This window comes from Poromitra crassiceps (genome assembly GCF_964638095.1).
Source record: "Poromitra crassiceps genome assembly, chromosome: 3".
NCBI lineage: Eukaryota > Metazoa > Chordata > Actinopteri > Beryciformes > Melamphaidae > Poromitra > Poromitra crassiceps.
In genome coordinates this window covers 29,500,666-29,523,866 of record NC_139625.1, presented here as the reverse complement: position 1 = coordinate 29,523,866, position 23,201 = coordinate 29,500,666, and the positions used below count along the sequence as shown (strand labels likewise).

General features: G+C 46.4%; 1 protein-coding gene across 2 annotated transcripts in view; it reads left to right on the top strand.

Annotated features, from left to right (window-relative positions):
- Nucleotides 1–23,201, top strand: part of asap2a (ArfGAP with SH3 domain, ankyrin repeat and PH domain 2a) — a gene marked incomplete at its 5' end in the record, with an annotated part of 122,017 nt that overhangs the window by 96,650 nt on the left and 2,166 nt on the right. Inside the window, 16 exons of one of the 2 annotated variants that reach the window (XM_083632835.1) lie at nt 662–749; nt 1,622–1,670; nt 1,902–2,068; nt 2,606–2,739; nt 3,432–3,526; nt 5,076–5,265; nt 5,623–5,708; nt 5,983–6,098; nt 8,000–8,067; nt 8,256–8,363; nt 9,111–9,339; nt 10,511–10,663; nt 15,671–15,788; nt 16,725–16,783; nt 16,974–17,053; nt 21,897–22,010. In XM_083632835.1, coding sequence (XP_083488961.1) covers nt 662–749; nt 1,622–1,670; nt 1,902–2,068; nt 2,606–2,739; nt 3,432–3,526; nt 5,076–5,265; nt 5,623–5,708; nt 5,983–6,098; nt 8,000–8,067; nt 8,256–8,363; nt 9,111–9,339; nt 10,511–10,663; nt 15,671–15,788; nt 16,725–16,783; nt 16,974–17,053; nt 21,897–22,010 — 1,854 coding nt within the window. Of the gene's footprint in view, nt 1–661; nt 750–1,621; nt 1,671–1,901; nt 2,069–2,605; nt 2,740–3,431; nt 3,527–5,075; nt 5,266–5,622; nt 5,709–5,982; nt 6,099–7,999; nt 8,068–8,255; nt 8,364–9,110; nt 9,340–10,510; nt 10,664–15,670; nt 15,789–16,724; nt 16,784–16,973; nt 17,054–21,890; nt 22,011–23,201 lie in introns of both variants that reach the window. The other variant, XM_083632834.1, reaches the window with a different exon arrangement.

Genomic DNA, 23,201 nt, shown 5'->3' with positions numbered 1-23,201 from the left:
CGCCCAGCCCTACTCATGATATATAATATACAGTCTCTAGTGTATGATTCAACTTTTCCCATGTTCTAATCTAGTGTAAAAAAGCAAACAAACTGAAAAAATAAAAGAAAAAAATAAACAAAAATCGCAATAAATCGTAATATCGAATCGCAATAATCGTAGAATCGCAATACTTAGGAATCGCAATATACTGTAAATCGAATCGGCACCCAAGAATCGTGATAGTATCGAATCGGGAGATAAGTGAATCGCCACAGCCCTAATGGATTATAATGTTATGCTTGCCGAGTTGAAGAGCAGCACCTGGTAATCCAGAAATTGCATTTTATGGTACCTTTCTCTACTTGTAGATCATCAGGAAACTTTCAATGGATAGCGTTAGATGTGTTTAATAGAGCTTGGTCGTTGCCTGCCTGCAAGAGGGCACAGCTGATCAGCAGCTCAGACAGCCTCAAACACAACGTGATTGACAGCTCTATAATTCGCATAATAGCAGCGGATGGAAACGCCCATTATTTCGCATTTTCTTTTGCCGACTTTCTGAAAATTTGGTTAAAATTTGCGATACCTTTGGATGGAAACCCAACTACTGATGCAGTCCATCTTACACACATAGCTGCTTCTCAGATGTTTCAGTCAGAACACTGTGTCTTTCTCTCAGGCTAACCGGCCGCCAGCTAAACTCAACCTGCTCACCTGCCAGGTGAAACACAATCCTGAAGAGAAGAAGAGCTTTGACCTCATATCCCGTAAGTTTATCACTCTCTTTCTCTGTCCCGTTCCTTCTCCCTCCTCTGTGTCTCCCCTTTCTTATCTCAGAAGTCTCACTGTTTACCTCCTCTTTCCTTCTTGTTCTCCCTCCAGTCTATACGCATACACTTGAGTGTCTTATTCGCATCAGCTCTGTTCAGCCTAGTTGGGTGCAGCCATGGTACCTCATGTTGTTGTTTTGAAATCGTTTTGAGCAGCCAAAGAGAAGCAGAATTTAAAATAACGAGCACATCTTGCGCCTCTAGCATTTATTTTCAGTCCCAGAGTGAGGTAGGTAACAGCAAAACAGATGGCAGGCAATTAAGTGGCGGTTTCATCCCTCCTTCATTCTTCCCTTCCTATCCTTCTCCCAATTGTGTATTTTGTCAAAGATATCACTTTAACACCACTGTTAAAACTGGATGCTGTGTGCACAGTTTTCCGCGTTATACAGGAAACGGTCTATTTAGAATCAATAGCCTGTGGCCATGTTGGGTCTGGTCTGACTGGGTGTGAAGCGTGTCCGGCTGGCTCATGTTCCAGCCAGGTTTAGCCAGTTTGTCAAAATGCTGACTTTGAGTAAGAGAAGCTGCAGCACAGCTAAGCCCTGCCAACTGGAGACGAGGAATCATTCAGGGATACAGTTGTGTAAAAAGACTTCTCCTTTGCCCCGCCTAGTAGCCAGTGATTCACATCTGAAGGCCGGAAAAAGGGCTGCAATGGTCTCCGCTCAGGATCTGCCCTGTCAGTGGGAATCTTTTGTGATCTGCTTGAAGGATTTGCTTACAGCCTTTCACTACTCTTTGATGAATGCCCACCTCTCCTCTCTCTCCTCCTCTCTTCCCTTCTGTCACTCATTCCTTTCTTTTAGATGACAGAACATATCACTTTCAGGCCGAGGACGACCCAGACTGTCAGATGTAAGTGCCTGTTCCTTCATTGTGGTTGTGTGAGTGTGTGTGTGTGTGTGTGGGGGGGGTGCACACACACACACACACACACACACACACACACACACACACACACACACACACACTCAGTCATAAGTGCATCCTGCTACCACCTTGGCTACTACTCACACTCAGTCATAAGCTTGACCTGGTCCACCCCCCCCCCCCCCCCCGCCCCATCTCCTGTCTCTCCTCTCCCAGTTGGATCTCGGTGCTGCAGAACAGTAAAGAGGAGGCATTGAACCAGGCCTTTAAAGGGGACCAGCATGTGGGCGAGAACAACATTGTGCAGGAGCTGACCAAGGCCATCCTGGGAGAGGTGAAGAGGATGACGGGCAACGACGTGTGCTGTGACTGCGGGGCGCCCAGTGAGTGGCAAAGACGGATGGGACAACCAGAATGATTCATAACACAAAATTAAAGTCCTCGTTTGATAAAGTGATAACACTTGCAGAATGGATCCTCTATATTTTTGGAGATATTCAATCGTGACTCGTACATATTTTTTCTTTCAAATAAATGTGTAATGTTGCACAGTTTTCTTCAAATAATTTTCCTCAAGTCCCATCACATTGCCTCCTGCAGACATATACAGTATATAGGCCAGACTTTATTACAATTTGGCCTGGTCACTTTCCTCTGACATTGAGCAGCATGAGATTGTAAAACGCCCTTTGGGCAGCTATTACAGCTCCAGAGCCGCACAGCTTTCCACAAGGACACATCAAAGTCAACATGCTTCAGAAAATACTTTGGCTGCAGCGCTCTTTTGCCCCAAGTACAGCGTGTCACCTATACACCTGTCCCCTCTCTCCCCCCCCCCCCACCCTCTGTTCATCATCCCCCCAACCTTCTCTCTCTCCCTCTCTCCCTCTGTCTCACTCTCTCTCCCTCCCCTTCCCCAGGCCCGACGTGGCTGTCCACCAACCTGGGCATCCTGACCTGTATTGAATGCTCCGGGATCCACAGGGAGCTGGGAGTTCACTACTCCAGGATCCAGTCCCTCACTCTGGATGTGCTCAGCACCTCAGAGCTCTTGGTAAATCGCGCTCCGCATACCGTCTTCTCACCGAATCACCTCACGTCCCCTCAAGTGCATTTGTATTTTTTATTTTAGCATTTTGAATCATTCCATTGTATTGATTTGCCCATATAAAACTCAAGGAAGGAAGAGGTGAATGAAACGGGAGTAGCAGAAAGGAAAGGAAGTGAGGGCCAGTAGATAGAGATAGGGGGAATGAGGTGGATGAGAGGAGAGGAGAGGAGAGGAGAGCAGCAACACCCTCTTCTTCCTCCTCTCTCTCTCCTCTGGAAGTCTCCGCGCACAGAATAGTTGACATTTTATTGGTCTTTTCTAATCGCCGTTTGGTGTAGAGATTTACTGCCTGCGGGTTGCTCAGGATTAAATGCTTCCAGCCATGATTGCTTTCCTCCTTGTTAGACGCCAGTTGTATTCGCCACAATGAGACGAGCGTTATGCAATTCATAAAGCTCCCCACACACTATCCACAGGCTCTAGTAGGTATTGATGGAAGTGTGAGTGTAACTGAAAACCAATGAAATGGGTTTGAAATAAATGTCTAGAAAAGTTGCTGAGTGCAGAAGATGGCACACTCATTTACACTTAGATTGACTCTGTTGCTCAAGTGTGTGTGTGTGTGTGTGTGTGTGTGCGTGTGTGCGTGTGTGTGTGCGTGTGTGTGTGTGTGTGTGTGCGTGCGCGCGCCACAGCTGGCCAAGAATGTGGGGAATGCAGGCTTTAATGAAATCATGGAGGCTTGTCTAAACGCTGAAAATGTGGTCAAACCCAACCCTGCCAGTGACATGTAAGTCATCGCTCCAACCTCTCTCCTCCACACTCCCTCTCTCTTCCCTCTCTCACTCCTATGGCCTCTCCCTCCCCCCCCCCATCTCCTTCTCTCTCTACTCCTCCCCCCCTTCCTCCTGCTCACCCACTCCTCTCACTGAGGTTCACATTACACTCTGCCCCAGCCGATCGACGACTGATGACACCTCACTGTGACCTATTGGCACCTTTTAACTAAATACTGCATGGATATGATCAGTTTTCCAATCAGATTCCGATTGCTGATTTATTGATTTATTCCTGATTCCCCCCCCCCATTTTCTCCCCAATTGTACTTGGCCAATTCCCCCTGCTGCCCGGTCACTACCCCCTCTGCCGATCTGGGGAGAGCCGTAGTAGACACACACATGCTTCCTCCGATACATGTGCAGTTGCCAGCTGCTTCTTTTCACCTGACTGCGGGGAGCTTCACCGGCAGGACGTAGCACGTGGGAGGATCACGCTATTCCCACCAGTTACCTTCCAACCCGAACAGGCGCCCCGACTGACCAGAGGAGGCACTAGTGCAGCGACCAGGACACATACCCTCATTCCGGCTTCCCACCTGCAGACACAGCCAATTGTGCCTGTATGGACACCCAACCAAGCCGGAGGTAACACGGGGCGCGAACCTGCGATCCTCGTGTTGGTAGGCAGGGAATCTACAGCTACACTACCCGGACGCCTGATTTATTAATTATTGATTTAGTTTGTTTGTTTATGGTTAACAGTGTGATCCCATTGGGCACGGTGGCACAGTGGTAAGCGCTGTCGCCTCACAGCTAGAAGGTCCTGGGTTCGATTCCCACCTGGGACGCTGTGAGTGCGTGCCCGTCCGCATGTCCTCGAGTGCCCACCGCCCGGGTGGGGTCGTCAAAAGGGCCTTTCTGTGTGGAGTTTGCATGTTCTCCCCGTGCCCCCTGGGGGTTTCCTTCATATAGGAACCCCACACCAAAACATGCAATATCCTGGTCGCTGAAGTGGTGCCGAAGTGGTGGCTCCTCTGGTCGTTAGGGGTGCCTGTTCGGAGGGATGGGAACTCATTGGAATAGCGTGATCCTCCCATGTGCTATATCCTACCAGTGAAGCTTCCCCTGTCAGGTGAAAAGAAGCGGCTGGCTACTGCCCATGTCTCGGAGGAAGCATGGAGCCAGTTTTGGCTCTCCCCAGATTGGCAGAGGGTGGAGCAGCAACCAGGATAAATACATTAAAATTTTTGCTCTAATGGGGGATACAAATGGGATAAAAAATCTGTAAAAAAATATTAATACAGTGTGAAAAACAGTGTGATCCGATTGCTGGTTGAAATCATTAGGAGTTAGTATATTACACACACGTATATCTCGCACAAGATTGGATACAGGAAAGTAATTGGTACAACTTATCTTCAATAAACCTCTTTCACACTTGGATGAATGAATAAATTATGACTGAATAGTTATCACTGAATAGAAGCCTAAGATGAGTTATTACTGTGTTGTGATTGCTGCATCTAATTTCTCTCTCCCTCTTTGTTTTGTTGGGAGCAGGCAGGCGAGGAAGGACTTCATCACAGCCAAGTACACAGAGAAGCGTTTTGCCAGGAGGAAGTGTCCCGACTCTGCGTCCAGGCTCCACACGCTGTGCGACGCGGTGAAGGCCCGGGACATCTTCTCCCTCGTCCAGGTCTACGCCGAGGGGGTGGACCTCATGGAGCCCATCCCTCTGGCCAATGGACACGTCAGTACCTTCAGTACTCGGACTTAGCTGTGCATGACGTGTGTCTGTTCTTTTTATGTTGATGTTGAAACCTCTCCGTCAAAGTTGACACTTTTACATCGAGGGACTTTTTTTCTGAAGACTGAAAAGCCATCATTGTCCCATTGGAATTGAATGTGTGGCTTCTACATCTGTTTGTCTGGCTGGGCTGGATATATGTTTTGTTTTTACCATGTGATGAATGTTTACCAGAAGGGTAGTCACGTTATTCTGTTGCATATCTCTCTCTATCTTCTTCCCCAACTCTCTTCAAGGAACTCACATTCCTGGATGTATTATATAAGTGTTTGTTTTTTGTGTTTTTTTTTTTCATTTCAGGAACAAGGGGAGACAGCTCTCCATCTAGCAGTCAGACTGGTGGATAGAACCTCTCTTCACATCGTAGATTTCCTCACTCAGAACAGGTAAACACATTGAGAAAACTACGAGGGGTGAGAACTCATTTGTGCTTCAGTGTTGTTTTATTGTCTTTCTTTTTTCTTTTTCTTTTGTCTCTGACGGATATTAATATGTCAGTATGTGACATCTGCTGGAAGAAACTAAACATCCAGTGAGAGGGAGAGAGAGTGAGGACGATTGCTTCTCTGTAATGTTGGACAGGAAAAAGTGAGGTTTCAGTTTCAACATCCAACATTGTGATATAAAGCTTTCTCCTGTCTGTCTGTGTTCCTCTGGCAGCGTCAATCTGGATAAGCAGACAGCCAAGGGCAGCACGGCGCTGCACTACTGCTGCCTGACTGATAACAGCGAGTGTCTCAAACTGCTGCTGCGGGGCAAGGCCTCCATAGAGATGGGTAAGGAAACACATGAGGCTGAACACACCAACAACAGTGTGCAGTGAACATGAGGCTGAACACACCAACAACAGTGTGCAGTGAACATGAGGCTGAACACACCAACAACAGTGTGCAGTGAACATGAGGCTGAACACACCAACAGCAGTGTACAGTGAACATGAGGCTGAACACACCAACAACAGTGTGCAGGGAACATGAGGCTGAACACACCAACAGCAGTGTACAGTGAACATGAGGCTGAACACACCAACAGCAGTGTACAGTGAACATGAGGCTGAACACACCAACAACAGTGTGCAGTGAACATGAGGCTGAACACACCAACAGCAGTGTACAGTGAACATGAGGCTGAACACACCAACAACAGTGTGCAGTGAACATGAGGCTGAACACACCAACAACAGTGTGCAGTGAACATGAGGCTGAACACACCAACAACAGTGTGCAGTGAACATGAGGCTGAACACACCAACAACAGTGTGCAGTGAACATGAGGCTGAACACACCAACAACAGTGTACAGTGAACATGAGGCTGAACACACCAACAACAGTGTGCAGTGAACATGAGGCTGAACACACCAACAACAGTGTGCAGTGAACATGAGGCTGAACACACCAACAACAGTGTGCAGTGAACATGAGGCTGAACACACCAACAACAGTGTGCAGTGAACATGAGGCTGAACACACCAACAACAGTGTGCAGTGAACATGAGGCTGAACACACCAACAACAGTGTACAGTGAACATGAGGCTGAACACACCAACAACAGTGTGCAGTGAACATGAGGCTGAACACACCAACAACAGTGTGCAGTGAACATGAGGCTGAACACACCAACAACAGTGTGCAGTGAACATGAGGCTGAACACACCAACAACAGTGTGCAGTGAACATGAGGCTGAACACACCAACAACAGTGTACAGTGAACATGAGGCTGAACACACCAACAACAGTGTGCAGTGAACATGAGGCTGAACACACCAACAACAGTGTGCAGTGAACATGAGGCTGAACACACCAACAACAGTGTGCAGTGAACATGAGGCTGAACACACCAACAACAGTGTGCAGTGAACATGAGGCTGAACACACCAACAGCAGTGTACAGTGAACATGAGGCTGAACACACCAACAACAGTGTGCAGTGAACATGAGGCTGAACACACCAACAACAGTGTGCAGTGAACATGAGGCTGAACACACCAACAACAGTGTGCAGTGAACATGAGGCTGAACACACCAACAGCAGTGTACAGTGAACATGAGGCTGAACACACCAACAGCAGTGTACAGTGAACATCTCTTAACTGTAATGCAGCCTTTAAAACCACGAAAAGACAATACTTATGCCATATCACAATATTACTATATGCAAAATCTAAGATGATATCTAGTCTCATATCACGATATCGATATACAGTATATTTCCCAACCCTAGTTACAATGCAAACACGTTCTTGTTCATTCTCTATCAGGTGGCTTGTCTTTTCTCCCACACTTTCTCTTTCTCTCACTATCTCTCCTTCTCTCTCCCCCTCATGACACACACTCTTTCTCTCTCTCTCACACACACACACACACACACCCCTTGGATGAAGTCTCCCAGGCGTATTTCCCAGAGGTGTGGGCTTTGCCAACAGACCCTGACAACTCTTTCTCACACTTCTTTCCACTCCAGTCTGACGTCAACAAAACACCATGATGGATAGATAAAGGGAGATGGGGAGGCCGGAGAGAAAGCAGAGACTTGTTTAGTGTGGGAAACGGTCTAATTATACATTTCTCACATCAGAGTGAATGGAAGAAAAGAAAAACAAACTGACAGTGCGTTTGTCTGTATGTGGCATGTGGGCACGCTGGTGATGATATGTTTCTGTTGTTTTCCCTTGTAGCTAATGAGGCCGGGGAGACACCATTGGATATTGCTAGGAGACTGAAACACCTACAATGTGAGGAGCTGGTGAGTTCACAGGGCTGTTGTTGCACGTTGTTGTGATTGTGTTATGATTGTTTGTTATGATGATGTTAAATTTGGTTTATGTCTGTAAACTTATTCCATCTTGAAATGCTATCAATTTGTGTGTGTGTGTGTGTGTGTGTGTGTGTGTGTGTGTGTGTGTGTGTGTGTGTGTGTGTGTGTGTGTGTAGCTGAACAAAGCGCTGGCAGGGAAATTCAACGCCCACGTCCATGTGGAGTATGAATGGTGCCTGCAGCACGAGGACCTGGATGAGAGTGATGAGGACCTGGATGAGAAGGTGAGAGGGAGAGACAGTTTTATAAGAAGAAATAGCACTTGAATAGCACTTATCGAAAAGCTCAGAGTTCACAAAGTGCTTTACAATGGGGCATGAAAACAAGAATATTCAAATGAAAACGTGGTTAGGAAGAACACATTCAAGCTACTCTTGGAAGGCCGATGGTGTTCTAATAAACGCTCTTTTATTGGTGCATAAAAACCAACCTGATGAAGCCCGACGAACACTTTAAAAACTCCAAGAGAAGCAGACTTTGTTCTTCCTCTCTACCTTTATCTAGTCCATACTTCTTGGTTGTGGTAACGTAACATTTTTGTTTTTTGTTTTCTTTTCTAAAGAGATGTGGTTAAAAATACATGCATATACAACACAAGATCCAAAAGAAATCCAAAAATATTACACAAAACCAAGTCTAAAGTGATTTAAAAGATACTGCAACATTTTATTTTCCTCAGGCAGGGCATTCCAAAATCTACTGGCCCTGATGGTAAAAGCAAGCAATCACATATACTTATGATTATTTACATTATTATTTACACACTTTGACTCGCACCTTTTTGCACTTCTCTCTCTTTCATCCTCTAACAATATATACGCAGAATATATTCTCATTTTACCTGTTGCCTTCTCACATCAAATAATCACAAACATGACATACTGTTAAGTCCCTCAGAGAAGCCTCTAACCTGCCGTGCACACCATACAATTGACCCGTCGTGACCCCTTGACCTCCTGCCGCCCCTCCAGCCCAGCCCCCATCGCAGAGAGGAGCGTCCGGTCAGCTGTTACACGCCGGGCAGCAACTCCCACCTGCATCCCAGCCCCGCCTCCCTGGCCCGCGACGCCGCCAGCCTGGCCAAGGACAAGCAGCAGCGCGGCTACATGCCCAGTCTGGTCAACAACGAGACCTACGGCACCATCCTCAACGCCACGCCTGGCACTGCCGCCGCCCCGCCCCTGCCGCCCAGGAATTTAGGTGAAGACATAGGAGTACAGACATAGGACAGGCATAGGAGTACAAACGGCATCAGAGCTCGAATAATGCTGGGATAAATGTGAATTTGTGTGTGGATGTGGAAGTACGCTGCATCTCATTTTAGGCCAAATTGATTTGGATCATTTTGGCATTCTGTTAAGAGTTTAGATGGATAAATGAATGGATAAACTAGAAATACCAACAAGTGAGCAGTCTCCATCCATGTCTGTCCAGACTCGTACAAGCACACATACCTTGAAGCCCACAGCGCAGTGGTGTGGCCATTCAGCGTTATGGCACTTTAGGCAATGTTTGGGAGTACCTCGACAACACGGCTAATCGTTTTCAACGTGTAAAATGCTCCTATGCCTCCCCCAAAACCACACACTACTATACGTCTTGACGGATTGTGTGTGAATTCGGCCTTATCCACTCCCTCTACCCACCTCTTGAACTCTGACTCTCTATGACCTTCCTATTTTTAGCTACGGCCCTTTACTGATCATGCCCCCTCTCACCACTCATCCCCCAGACATTCCCCCAACCCACCCCTCAAATCCGGACTCGGTGTCCTTTGTATCCCTAGCTACAGCCCCTTTGTTTGATAGAAAATCTGTTTTCTATCAACAATTTTAAAGTTCTAAAAAACTTGATGGCAAGAAAAACATCTTTCAGCTGTACTGCTGTATTCTAATTCATGAAAAATATTAATAATAATAATAATAATAATAATATAAATATGATATTATTTAATCATTAAAACATTCTAATCTAATGCCTTTGAATGATGATTCTCACCTGTCCGCTGCAGAAAACCTCAGTTAGCTGTAGAGGCCTTGACCGTCTTGTGTCTCGTCTATCACAGTCAGTCTTTAATAGCATTAGCAGCCGTCTGGAGCGCTGCCAAGAGAGCAGCGGCCAAACAAGCGGCCCTGCTGCCCATCTCACCACTTGCCCCCCGTTCCCGGCATTCTGCACATTCCCTCTCCCCATTAACTGTCTCTGTCAATTACACTCAAATGGAAACGGCTTGACTCCTAAAGTGGATGCTCGTTCTGGCAAAGTGTGACGCATTCTCTCGCCCTTTCTCTCTCTCCCTGCCCTTGTCTCTCTTGTCATCTCTCTTTCTTCCCTCATTCTCGTTTCTGTCTCTCTCTTCTCTCTCCCTCAGTCCAGTTGTCCGGTTTGGGAGGGATCGGTCAGTCTTCAGGGTCTCCTAGCTGGAAGCCTGGTTCTTTAGACCTTGTGGGGCGACAAAGGTCGTCCTCCGACCCCCCCAACATGCACCCTCCTGTTCCCCCCATGAGACTCACCTCCACTGGAGGTATGGACCCCACATGTCCCACTCCAGCTTCACACCAGTTACAGGGAGGATTAGAGGCAACTGTTTGCATACCTGGTTAAAGGAACACTCCGCCCATTTTCAACCAGCTTTGTATCATTAGAACATCAGCAGTATATCAGAAAACTGTAAACGGTTTTGAAGTCTGTCATTTAATTTGACAGTTATTGAGTGTTAAAGTGTGGACCAGTGACATCACTGGTCCACACTAACTCAAATTAATAACTCATTAACTCAAATCAACTCTCAATAACTGTCAAACTATTCATCATTCATCTAGTTTGACAGTTATTGAGAGTTGATTTGAGGTAATGAGTTATTAATTTGAGTTAGTGTGGACCAGTGATGTCACTGGTCCACACTTTAACACTCAATAACTGTCAAATTAAATGACAGACTTCAAAACTGTTTACAGTTTTCTGATATACTACTGATGTTCTAATGATACAAAGCTGGTTGAAAATGGACGGAGTGTTCCTTTAACATTTAGGCCTGATTTGGAAAAACCCAGGCAAACCTTGGCCCTTACATCAGGCTTAAGTTCACACATGTTATTCTTCTGTTATGTCCCTGGTTCCCATTTCAGGAGCCCAGTGTGCAATACATATCTCACTTAAAGATGACATTTGAATGATTGATTTTTAACCAAACTATTTCAATAGTTGGCCTGTATCATCCCCTTGACTCTGTTGATTTAAAGGTGCTAGATGTAATTGTGACATTCATTTATCATTACCACTTTCATTTTGAGGCATTGGTATAGGAACTGTAAACAAACAAGACCATCACTGTGAAAATTGGCAGCCTCTACAGTCAACACTGCTTTTTACATTGTCTGCCACCAAGTTGGATTTCACAGAGGATCTGCTGGATTACTTTGTGGCAGAAACGGGAAGAGAGACACTATTCTGACTACAAATTAAGTTAGTTTTCAGAACTTCTTGCAGTGGTAGAGGGAACAACATGAAGGTAGTTTTCAGAGCTTATTGCAGAGGGAACAACATGAAGGTAGTTTTCAGAGTTTCTTGCAGTGGCAGAGGGAACAACATGAAGGTAGTTTTCAGAGCTTCTTGTAGTGGCAGAGGGAACAACATGAAGGTAGTTTTCAGAGCTTCTTGCAGAGGGAACAACATGAAGGTAGTTTTCAGAGCTTCTTGCAGTGGCAGAGAGAACAACATGAAGGTAGTTTTCAGAGCTTCTTGCAGTGGCAGAGAGAACAACATGAAGGTAGTTTTCAGAGCTTCTTGCAGTGGCAGAGGGAACAACATGAAGGTAGTTTTCAGAGCTTCTTGCAGTGGCAGAGAGAACAACATGAAGGTAGTTTTCAGAGCTTCTTGCAGTGGCAGAGAGAACAACATGAAGGTAGTTTTCAGAGCTTCTTGTAGTGGCAGAGGGAACAACATGAAGGTAGTTTTCAGAGCTTCTTGCAGTGGCAGAGAGAACAACATGAAGGTAGTTTTCAGAGCTTCTTGTAGTGGCAGAGAGAACAACATGAAGGTAGTTTTCAGAGCTTCTTGCAGTGGCAGAGAGAACAACATGAAGGTAGTTTTCAGAGCTTCTTGCAGTGGCAGAGGGAACAACATGAAGGTAGTTTTCAGAGCTTCTTGCAGTGGCAGAGAGAACAACATGAAGGTAGTTTTCAGAGCTTCTTGCAGTGGCAGAGGGAACAACATGAAGGTAGTTTTCAGAGCTTCTTGCAGTGGCAGAGGGAACAACATGAAGGTAGTTTTCAGAGCTTCTTGCAGTGGCAGAGAGAACAACATGAAGGTAGTTTTCAGAGCTTCTTGCAGAGGGAACAACATGAAGGTAGTTTTCAGAGTTTCTTGTAGTGGCAGAGAGAACAACATGAAGGTAGTTTTCAGAGCTTCTTGCAGTGGCAGAGGGAACAACATGAAGGTAGTTTTCAGAGCTTCTTGTAGTGGCAGAGAGAACAACATGAAGGTAGTTTTCAGAGCTTCTTGCAGTGGCAGAGGGAACAACATGAAGGTAGTTTTCAGAGCTTCTTGCAGTGGCAGAGGGAACAACATGAAGGTAGTTTTCAGAGCTTCTTGCAGTGGCAGAGGGAACAACATGAAGGTAGTTTTCAGAGCTTCTTGCAGTGGCAGAGGGAACAACATGAAGGTAGTTTTCAGAGCTTCTTGTAGTGGCAGAGAGAACAACATGAAGGTAGTTTTCAGAGCTTCTTGCAGAGGGAACAACATGAAGGTAGTTTTCAGAGCTTCTTGCAGAGGGAACAACATGAAGGTAGTTTTCAGAGCTTCTTGCAGAGGGAACAACATGAAGGTAGTTTTCAGAGCTTCTTGCAGAGGGAACAACATGAAGGTAGTTTTCAGAGCTTCTTGCAGAGGGAACAACATGAAGGTAGTTTTCAGAGCTTCTTGCAGTGGCAGAGGGAACAACATGAAGGTAGTTTTCAGAGCTTTTTGCAGTGGTAGAGGTGGAACAAATGAAGGTAGTTTTCAGAGCTTCTTGCAGTGGCAGAGGGAACAACATGAAGGTATTTTTCAGAGCTTCTTGCAGAGGGAACAACATGAAGGTAGTTTTCAGAGCTTCTTGCAGAGGGAACAACATGAAGGTAGTTTTCAGAGCTTCTTGCAGAGGGAACAACATGAAGGTAGTTTTCAGAGTTTCTTGTAGTGGCAGAGGGAACAACATGAAGGTAGTTTTCAGAGCTTCTTGTAGTGGCAGAGAGAACAACATGAAGGTAGTTTTCAGAGCTTCTTGCAGAGGGAACAACATGAAGGTAGTTTTCAGAGCTTCTTGCAGAGGGAACAACATGAAGGTAGTTTTCAGAGCTTCTTGCAGAGGGAACAACATGAAGGTAGTTTTCAGAGCTTCTTGCAGTGGCAGAGGGAACAACATGAAGGTAGTTTTCAGAGCTTTTTGCAGTGGTAGAGGTGGAACAAATGAAGGTAGTTTTCAGAGCTTCTTGCAGTGGCAGAGGGAACAACATGAAGTTTTCAGAGCTTCTTGTAGTGGCAGAGGGAACAACATGAAGGTAGTTTTCAGAGCTTATTGCAGTGGCAGAGGGAACAACATGAAGGTAGTTTTCAGAGCTTCTTGCAGAGGGAACAACATGAAGGTAGTTTTCAGAGCTTCTTGCAGAGGGAACAACATGAAGGTAGTTTTCAGAGCTTATTGCAGTGGCAGAGGGAACAACATGAAGGTAGTTTTCAGAGCTTCTTGCAGAGGGAACAACATGAAGGTAGTTTTCAGAGCTTCTTGCAGAGGGAACAACATGAAGGTAGTTTTCAGAGCTTCTTGCAGTGGCAGAGGGAACAACATGAAGGTAGTTTTCAGAGCTTCTTGCAGTGGCAGAGGGAACAACATGAAGGTAGTTTTCAGAGCTTCTTGCAGAGGGAACAACATGAAGGTAGTTTTCAGAGCTTCTTGCAGTGGCAGAGAGAACAACATGAAGGTAGTTTTCAGAGTTTCTTGCAGAGGGAACAACATGAAGGTAGTTTTCAGAGCTTCTTGCAGAGGGAACAACATGAAGGTAGTTTTCAGAGCTTCTTGCAGAGGGAACAACATGAAGGTAGTTTTCAGAGCTTCTTGCAGTGGCAGAGAGAACAACATGAAGGTAGTTTTCAGAGCTTCTTGCAGAGGGAACAACATGAAGGTAGTTTTCAGAGCTTCTTGCAGAGGGAACAACATGAAGGTAGTTTTCAGAGCTTCTTGCAGAGGGAACAACATGAAGGTAGTTTTCAGAGCTTCTTGCAGAGGGAACAACATGAAGGTAGTTTTCAGAGCTTCTTGCAGAGGGAACAACATGAAGGTAGTTTTCAGAGCTTCTTGCAGTGGCAGAGAGAACAACATGAAGGTAGTTTTCAGAGCTTCTTGCAGTGGCAGAGGTGGAACAACATGAAGGTAGTTTTCAGAGCTTCTTGCAGAGAGAACAACATGAAGGTAGTTTTCAGAGCTTCTTGCAGAGGGAACAACATGAAGGTAGTTTTCAGAGCTTCTTGCAGAGGGAACAACATGAAGGTAGTTTTCAGAGCTTCTTGCAGAGGGAACAACATGAAGGTAGTTTTCAGAGCTTCTTGCAGAGGGAACAACATGAAGGTAGTTTTCAGAGCTTCTTGCAGTGGCAGAGAGAACAACATGAAGGTAGTTTTCAGAGCTTCTTGCAGTGGCAGAGAGAACAACATGAAGGTAGTTTTCAGAGCTTCTTGCAGAGGGAACAACATGAAGGTAGTTTTCAGAGCTTCTTGCAGAGGGAACAACATGAAGGTAGTTTTCAGAGTTTCTTGCAGAGGGAACAACATGAAGGTAGTTTTCAGAGCTTCTTGCAGAGGGAACAACATGAAGGTAGTTTTCAGAGCTTCTTGCAGAGGGAACAACATGAAGGTAGTTTTCAGAGCTTCTTGCAGAGGGAACAACATGAAGGTAGTTTTCAGAGCTTCTTGCAGAGGGAACAACATGAAGGTAGTTTTCAGAGCTTCTTGCAGAGGGAACAACATGAAGGTAGTTTTCAGAGCTTCTTGCAGTGGCAGAGAGAACAACATGAAGGTAGTTTTCAGAGCTTCTTGCAGTGGCAGAGAGAACAACATGAAGGTAGTTTTCAGAGCTTCTTGCAGTGGCAGAGGGAACAACATGAAGGTAGTTTTCAGAGCTTCTTGCAGTGGCAGAGAGAACAACATGAAGGTAGTTTTCAGAGCTTCTTGCAGTGGCAGAGGTGGAACAACAGAAAGGCTGATGGTCAAATGAATGGCATGAGATAGAGGCATGAGACCAGTCGTCTCCAACATGTCTTGTTTGTTTACCCTAATAATGTCCAGGGATCACAATTAATTTGACAACAATCTATTGATCCTTGAAAACACCTTGCATAGCACCTTTAACCACCTTTAATTCATTTTTCTCTCAGACCAAAGTCAATGTGAAAATTGTTGAAAATCAGTGTAGTAGTGAATATTTGTCACAGCACTATGTGGTAGTCCTGTAAAAGTGCAGGTGACTTGGACTAAGGCATGTTACTGCATCTTCTAGGTCTGGCCCCTCCTCCTGTGGTGAAGACGGTGAGCATGATGGAGGCTATGGGCAATAAGTCCAAGTCGGGCCAGGGGCCATCGGGGTCCAGAGGAGTGCCACCCAAGTCCCCTGCAGGGTAGGAACACACGAATAACACAATGATGTACAGTAGGCCTGGGCGATATGGACAAAATCAAATATGACAATATTTTTGACCAAATACCTTGATATCGATATTGCAACAATATTGTAGGGATGACTATTGATGCTTTCACAAAATATTTACACAATGAGATTTTTGATAAATAATCATCAGTAATGTGGATATAATGACTAAGTGGGTAATAATGGAACAGCTAGAACAGTCTGGTAAGTTCAGGAAATGACATCACTTTACTGTAATGCAGGCTTTAAAACCAGGAAAAGACAACACTTCTGCCATATCACCATATTATGATATCCAAAATGGAATGTGATATCTAGTCTCATATCACCATATCAATGATATATCGATATATATGGCCCACCCCTAATGTACAGAGACACAGCCAGTTAGAGTGAGCTCACAGCTCCTCACATTGTGGGTGTTTCAGTCTCCTAGTAGTGTCTAGTCTAGTGGTTTCCTCTATGCTTCATTAGCTACAATGGAAAACAATAGATACATAATCACTAGTATGTCCACATGCCCCATCAGCAGAAACGTACAGTCATCCCATTATATAGTAGATAACGCATGCACAGGCACAATGTGCATCACCGCAGGCTTGTGTATTTTGCCCTGTGAACACAAGTCTAGTAAAGCTTGTTTCCCCAGGAGAAATGAGCCGCCATGGTTTCTCTTTAGCTGCTTCGTTAGCTTCCGGGCTAAGCTCCGCTTTCAGCCAGATGAGCAATAACTCTCCTCCACGGTTGCCCTTTTGTCTCTCTGTGTCCCACAGGGCTGATAGTGGAATCATACAGTCAATCTGCAAAAGAGTTAATAGTTATAAAGCGAGACAGTTTGTTTTCTGTTAGATCCGTGTGTCGATATGAGTCAATCCTCCAGCAATTGAAATTACTTTTTTTTTTCCAGCAATGATAAAGGCTTCAGCAGAGGACTTCTAAATCGAAAAGGATCCATTGAAAGACCAGGTGAGTAAATGGATAATAGAGACAGAACAACTCTGTCTAATCTGTGTCTGTCTAGTCGACCACAAAGCATGATGGCGCCGCAGTGAGATTAGCATGTTGCATGCAAGTTGTTTTACTATCTCCGGTTTCTTCTGGGGTTCAGTGGAAAGTTTTGTTTTCATTCTGATGTAATTTCCTCTTCCTGTTCCAGCTAAGGAAGTGCCAGGATGCCCCCAGAACTCCATAGGTCAATCTCTGCCTCCGGCCCCCATGCCTAGGAAGGCCTATCCTGTGAGTCCCTCAGTATTCCCATTAAGAGCTGACTGACTGACTATTGAGTGAGAGTGCTCATTCATTGATACTGCTGCACTGATTTATTGACTGCTGCATCTGATCCAAGTCAGGGTGTGTTGTTATTAGCCACATGCAGTTCTCATGCACACTGCGTATCAGCCTATTGTCTCCAGTGTTTCCAGTGTCTCCTCATGCAGTATGTCCTTCCTGTGCTCACCCAGTGTCTCCGCATGTAGTATATGTCCTTCCTGTGCTCACCCAGTGTCTCCTCATGCAGTATATGTCCTTCCTGTGCTCACCCAGTGTCTCCTCATGGAGTATGTCCTTCCTCTGCTCACCCAGTGTCTCCTCATGCAGTACATGTCCTTCCTGTGCTCACCCAGTGTCTCCTCATGCAGTATATGTCCTTCCTGTGCTCACCCAGTGTCTCCTCATGTAGTATATGTCCTTCCTGTGCTCACCCAGTGTCTCATGTAGTATATGTCAAGTCAAGTCAAGTCAAGTCAAGTTTATTTATATAGCCCTAATTCACAAGCATGTCTCAGAGGGCTTCACAGAAAGTATGTCTAGCTGATTCTAGCTAACACACAATAACAAGAATATACAGAATAAAGATAACATTTGAACATTTGAAGAAAACAGGAGAGTGGAGGAGGGAGGGAGAGGGAGGAGAGGGGGGAGGTGGGGAGAAAATAGGAAATGTGGGGAGGTGGGAGGGCGCAGGGGAAGGAGAGCAGTGGGAATGTGAGAGAGGGGAGAGGACAGAGAGGAGGAGAGAACAGAGAAGGAGAGGTGGAAGGGTACAGGGGAGGTAGAGTAGAGGTAGGGTCTAGGGTGGAGGGAGGGAGGGAGGAGAGGGGGGAGGTGGGGAGAAAATAGGAAATGTGGAGGAGGAGAGAACAGGGGAGGAGAGATGAGGGTGCAGGGGAGGGAGAACCAGGGTAGGGATAGGGTCTAGGGTTGAGGGAGGGGAGGGAATAGGATACGGGCCCGGATTAGGGCGAGGGTGGGGAGAAATGGGAAATGTGGAGGAGGAGAGAACAGAGAAGGAGAGGGTGCAGGGGAGGGAGAGCAGGGGGAATGTGAGAGGGAGGAGAGGGCAGAGAGGAGGAGAGAACAGAGAAGGAGAGGTGGGGGGGCGCAGGGGAAGGAGAGCAGTGGGAATGTGAGGGTACAGGGGAGGTAGAGTAGAGGTAGGGTCTAGGGTGGAGGGAGGGAGTAGGATACGGGCCCGGATTAGGGCGAGGGTGGGGAGAAAATGGGAAATGTGGAGGAGGAAAGAACAGAGAAGGAGAGGTGGGAGGGTGCAGGGGAAGGAGAGCAGGGGGAATGTGAGAGAGGGGGGAGGACAGAGAGTAGAGGTGCAGGGGAAGGAGAGCAGGGGAAGAAGAGCAGGGGGAATGTGAGAGAGGGGGGAGGACAGAGAGTAGAGGTAGGGTCTAGGGTGGAGGGAGGGAGTAGGATACGGGCCCGGATTAGGGCGAGGGTGGGGGGAAAATGGGAAATGTGGAGGAGGAGAGGACAGAGAAGGAGAGGTGGGAGGGTGCAGGGGGAGGAGAGCAGGGGGAATGTGAGAGAGGGGGGAGGACAGAGAGGCAGAGAAGGAGGGGTGGGAGGGTGCAGGGGAAGGAGAGCAGGGGGAATGTGAGAGAAGGGAGAGCAGGAAGTGGCAGGGATTCAGGAAAATAGGGGAGAAGAGGAGGAAGAGGAAGGAGCAGAGGGGGGGAGAATGAGGAGAGAGCAGGAGAAGGGAGGGGGGGGCGGTGGGATGTGGGGGAGGAAAGAGCATGGAAAGAGAGGAGAACAAGAAGGGGGAAGAAGGGAAGAAGCGGGGAAAGGGGGAAAGAGAGGGGGGACAACTGACTACTCTAAGCATTAACCAGAGCTAACTGGGACATAGTATCTAGCTAATCTACAGCCTAATCTGGCCTATCCTACCCTGCTCTAGTCTGATTTTAGCCTGAACACTAACAGGTCAGCCTTAGGCTGTAGCTAATCTATCGCCTACCTAAGCTGTTCTAAACCAACCGGCAGCCCTCGACCAGTGATGAAGAGCACCGATGCCCCCCGACCCGGCCCCCACCCACATATGGCGTGGGAGGGAAGGCCAGGCCGGGACACAGCGGCACCCCCTCACCCCCAGTGAACGCAAGAAAACCTTTCCACCATATGGATCGCCGCATGGATTGCCCCAGTGACTTGGCTGAGGAGGAACCTTGTGAGGTCGTTGTGCTAGGGGCCAATTGCTGCGGCCCAGGCGGACCCAGCCCCCACGCGACCCGCCCCCCCAGCCCCCAGCCACCAGCATAGTGACTGAGAGCGTGAGAGCAGGCCACGCGGGGGACGGGCCCACCCACCAGGCCACAGCAGCGGACCCCCGTCTGGGGACTCCCCTCCGAGACAGGCCGAGAGATGCCGGGCTAAACCATGCACAGAGTTTCCGATAATGAAACTCTGTGAATGGTTTAATATGGAAATAAAATGTACAAGAGAACAGAAAATTGAAAATGTAAAAAGAGTCCAACAGAAGGGATATAAAAATGTAATTTTTAAATTATCCTAAGATCAGGGAAGGGAGTTGAAAATCTAAAAAGTAGAGTCCAAAAAGAAATAGAAAATGCAGTCTTTAAGTGTTCGTAGGTTTAGAGAATACTAGTTAATTAACTAGGTGACAAAAAGGGTAACAAGATTGGGAGTTCCATGAGGATGATCTGAGGAATCCATGAGTCCGCGTTGGTGACATGGATTAAGAGGAGGGGAGGGGAGGATAGGAGTCGGAGGTGATGATTAAGAGGAGGGGAGGATAGGAGTTGGAGGTGATGATGAGGCGGCGGGGGGGGGGCTGGGGGGGCGCCCCCCCCCTTCCCTTAGGCAGGCAGGTGACCAGGATGATGAGGATAGGGGTCGGTGGTGGTGAAGAGCCCGGGGTGTCAGACAGTAGAAGGAGTAGCGGCAGGTGGCTAGGGCGATGACGGCCGGACCTAGGGCTGCAGCGGCGGGGGTGTACGTCAGGCCAGTGAAGGACACCTGAGGGGGAGAGAGAGAAGAGAGCGGGGGAATCTGCGCAGAGGTGGAACTAACTCTATAGACAACAATAAAATTAGGTCAAAACAAAATTTATTAGGATTTTTATTTTTATTTTTTAGGATGACTAATACTATACTGCTAATTCAGGTCTAAGTACCACCTAACACCACTGTCAATGATTCAGCCCTGTTGATGCGGACCGTAAATCATGACCTACAACAAAATTTATTAGGAAAAATATTTATTTTTATTTTTTAGGATGACTAATACTATACTGCTAATTCAGGTCTAAGTACCACCTAACACCACTGTCAATGATTCAGCCCTGTTGATGCGGACCGTTAATCATGACCTACAACAAACAAAACTAAATTAGGTCAAGTCTAAGTTTATACTGATACTGCTGGCTTGTGATTGCCCGCTCAGCAATTCAGGACTAGGTTTATTCACCAGCTATTAGATTTTGTATCTAAGCTACTGGGTCGACTGATGCCATATTATTAAATTAGGTCAAGTATAAGTTTATAATGATATTGCTGGCTTGAGACAGCCCGCTCAGCAATTCAGGATTGTATGTACTCAAGAGCTAATAAATATTTCTGGAGAATGACATCATCAAACACAACTATCAAGCACAACCAAATGATTGGGAGAATAAATGGGTTTTGAGTCTAGTTTTGAAGATTTCAATGGAGCCAGCTTCCCTAACTGACAGAGGAAGCTGGTTCCAGAGATGTGGAGCACGGTAAGAAAATGCTCTGCTACCTGCTGATTTTTTCTTAATTTTAGGGACGGTAAGATAATTACCGTCCTGTGAGCGGAGAGTACGCGTGGGAACATAGGGAATAATTAGCTCAGATAAGTACGGAGGTGCGAGCCCATGCAAAGATTTATAGGTTAACAGAAGCACCTTAAAGTCTGATCTGGCCTGAATTGGGAGCCAGTGGAGGGAGATTAAGACCGGAGTTATATGATCAAACTTCTTAGTTCTAGTTAGAATTCTAGCAGCGGCGTTTTGCACGAGTTGTAATTTATTTGTGCTACAGAGTGGAAGGCCAGAGAATAAGACGTTACAGTAGTCGAGTCTAGATGAAACAAAGGCGTGTATTAAGGTTTCGGCATCCGTTGCATTTAGCAAGGGACGGATCTTTGAAATATTGCGGAGATGTCCTTCCTGTGCTCACCCAGTGTCTCCTCATGTAGTATATGTCCTTCCTGTGCTCACCCAGTGTCTCCTCATGTAGTATATGTCCTTCCTGTGCTCACCCAGTGTCTCCTCATGTAGTATACTGTATGTCCTTCCTGTGCTCACCCAGTGTCTCCTCATGTAGTATATGTCCTTCCTCTGCTCACCCAGTGTCTCCTCATGCAGTATATGTCCTTCCTGTGCTCACCCAGTGTCTCATGTAGTATATGTCCTTCCTGTGCTCACCCAGTGTCTCCTCATGTAGTATATGTCCTTCCTGTGCTCACCCAGTGTCTCCTCATGCAGTATGTCCTTCCTGTGCTCACCCAGTGTCTCCTCATGCAGTATATGTCCTTCCAGTGCCGAGACAAAGAGCTTCTCTATCAGTGTTGGTGTAGTGGCTGATTAGCCCTGTTGTTTTTAGGGTTGGAGGAGGTATAATCATTCTGTTATCAGGAAGACTGAATGTTATTACAGAACCTTTAGTTTGTCAGTCACGATGGTCAGTTTTAGGATTATAGCAAACCTTTCTGTTTAGTTTTGTGTACTTGTCTCAAAGCCTGTGCTGTACCCATTTCACGTTATCACAGGATTGTGTGTGCGTGTGCGCTTGTCTCTCAGAAGCAGCGGCCGAAGCGGGTGAAAGCCATCTATAACTGTATCGCGGACAACCCAGACGAGCTGACCTTCTCTGAAGGAGAGGTGATCGTGGTGGACGGAGAGGAGGACCAGGAGTGGTGGGTCAGTATCTCTCAATGCTGTACATCTTGTGTGTGTGTGTGTGTGTGTGTGTGTGTGTGTGTGTGTGTGTGTGTGTGTGTGTGTGTGTGTGTGTCTGTGTGTCTGTGTGTGTGTGTGTGTGTGTGTGTGTGTGTGTGTGTGTGTGTGTGTGTGTGTGTGTGTGTGTGTGTGAGAGTGTGAGAGTGTGAGAGAGAGATTATGTGTGTATTTTTGTGTATGGAAAGGCTTGCATGTGTGCGTGGGGCTGGATATTTTCGCCTCCATTCCATAAATACATAAGACAAAGCACAGCACACACAGTCGAGCTCGGGTCTATTTGGTCCCATTGGATGTGAGTGTGTCTGGTAACCATGGCAGCCTGAGCAAAAAGCCATGATCTCATTCTGGCCGATAACCCCCCGACCCCCCCCCCTGTTTTCCCGCCGGCCGGCTGTAGCTTCCTGTGCGGAGCCCCTTGTCTGAACATGGACCAGCTGCAACTTGTTTCCCTCTGAGCCGCCTCTGTAAATATGACTGTATTTAGTCACTCTCTCAGTCCCTCCATGGACGCCCAAACTCGCCCAGTCTCAGCTCTCCTTCCTCAGCCTTATCAAGCTGTGCGTCTGTCTTAAATATTAAAATGGTTGCTCACTAATGAGGCAGCGTAAATGGGAGGTTTGAGCTGTAGTGAGTGTCGTATTGTGATGTTTAGGTGGAAGTTGAGCTCGGAAATATGATGCAACATAACACTGCTCCTGATGAGATTCATTGTGTCATTTAGAATTTCTTAGTATTAAAATGACGTTACGGAGTAAATGGCAGTGACAAAAGGGTGTGTGGCTGTTGGAACATGTAGTGTTTAATCAAGATTAGTTGTACCAAGATCTATGGTCAAAGAAAATCACTCTGGAAATATGATTGCTTATGTCAAAGGTATTAATTATACTGTGGCTTGTCATTTTTCACCTGTAGCCTTGCATCATTATTCAATCAATCAATCAATCAATCAATCAAACCTTTATTGGCAGACGCTTGGTCCATAGATGTCACTTACACAATTACAAAAAGCACATAAGAGCACAATAAAAGAACAAAAGTACATTATAAAAGAGAGTCATACCAGAGTTTCCACATATGTGACTGGTATCTCACAGTGCTTAACCCAGGACCAGTGAGCAACTTAATAATAACATTCTGAGACACGTTTGTTAT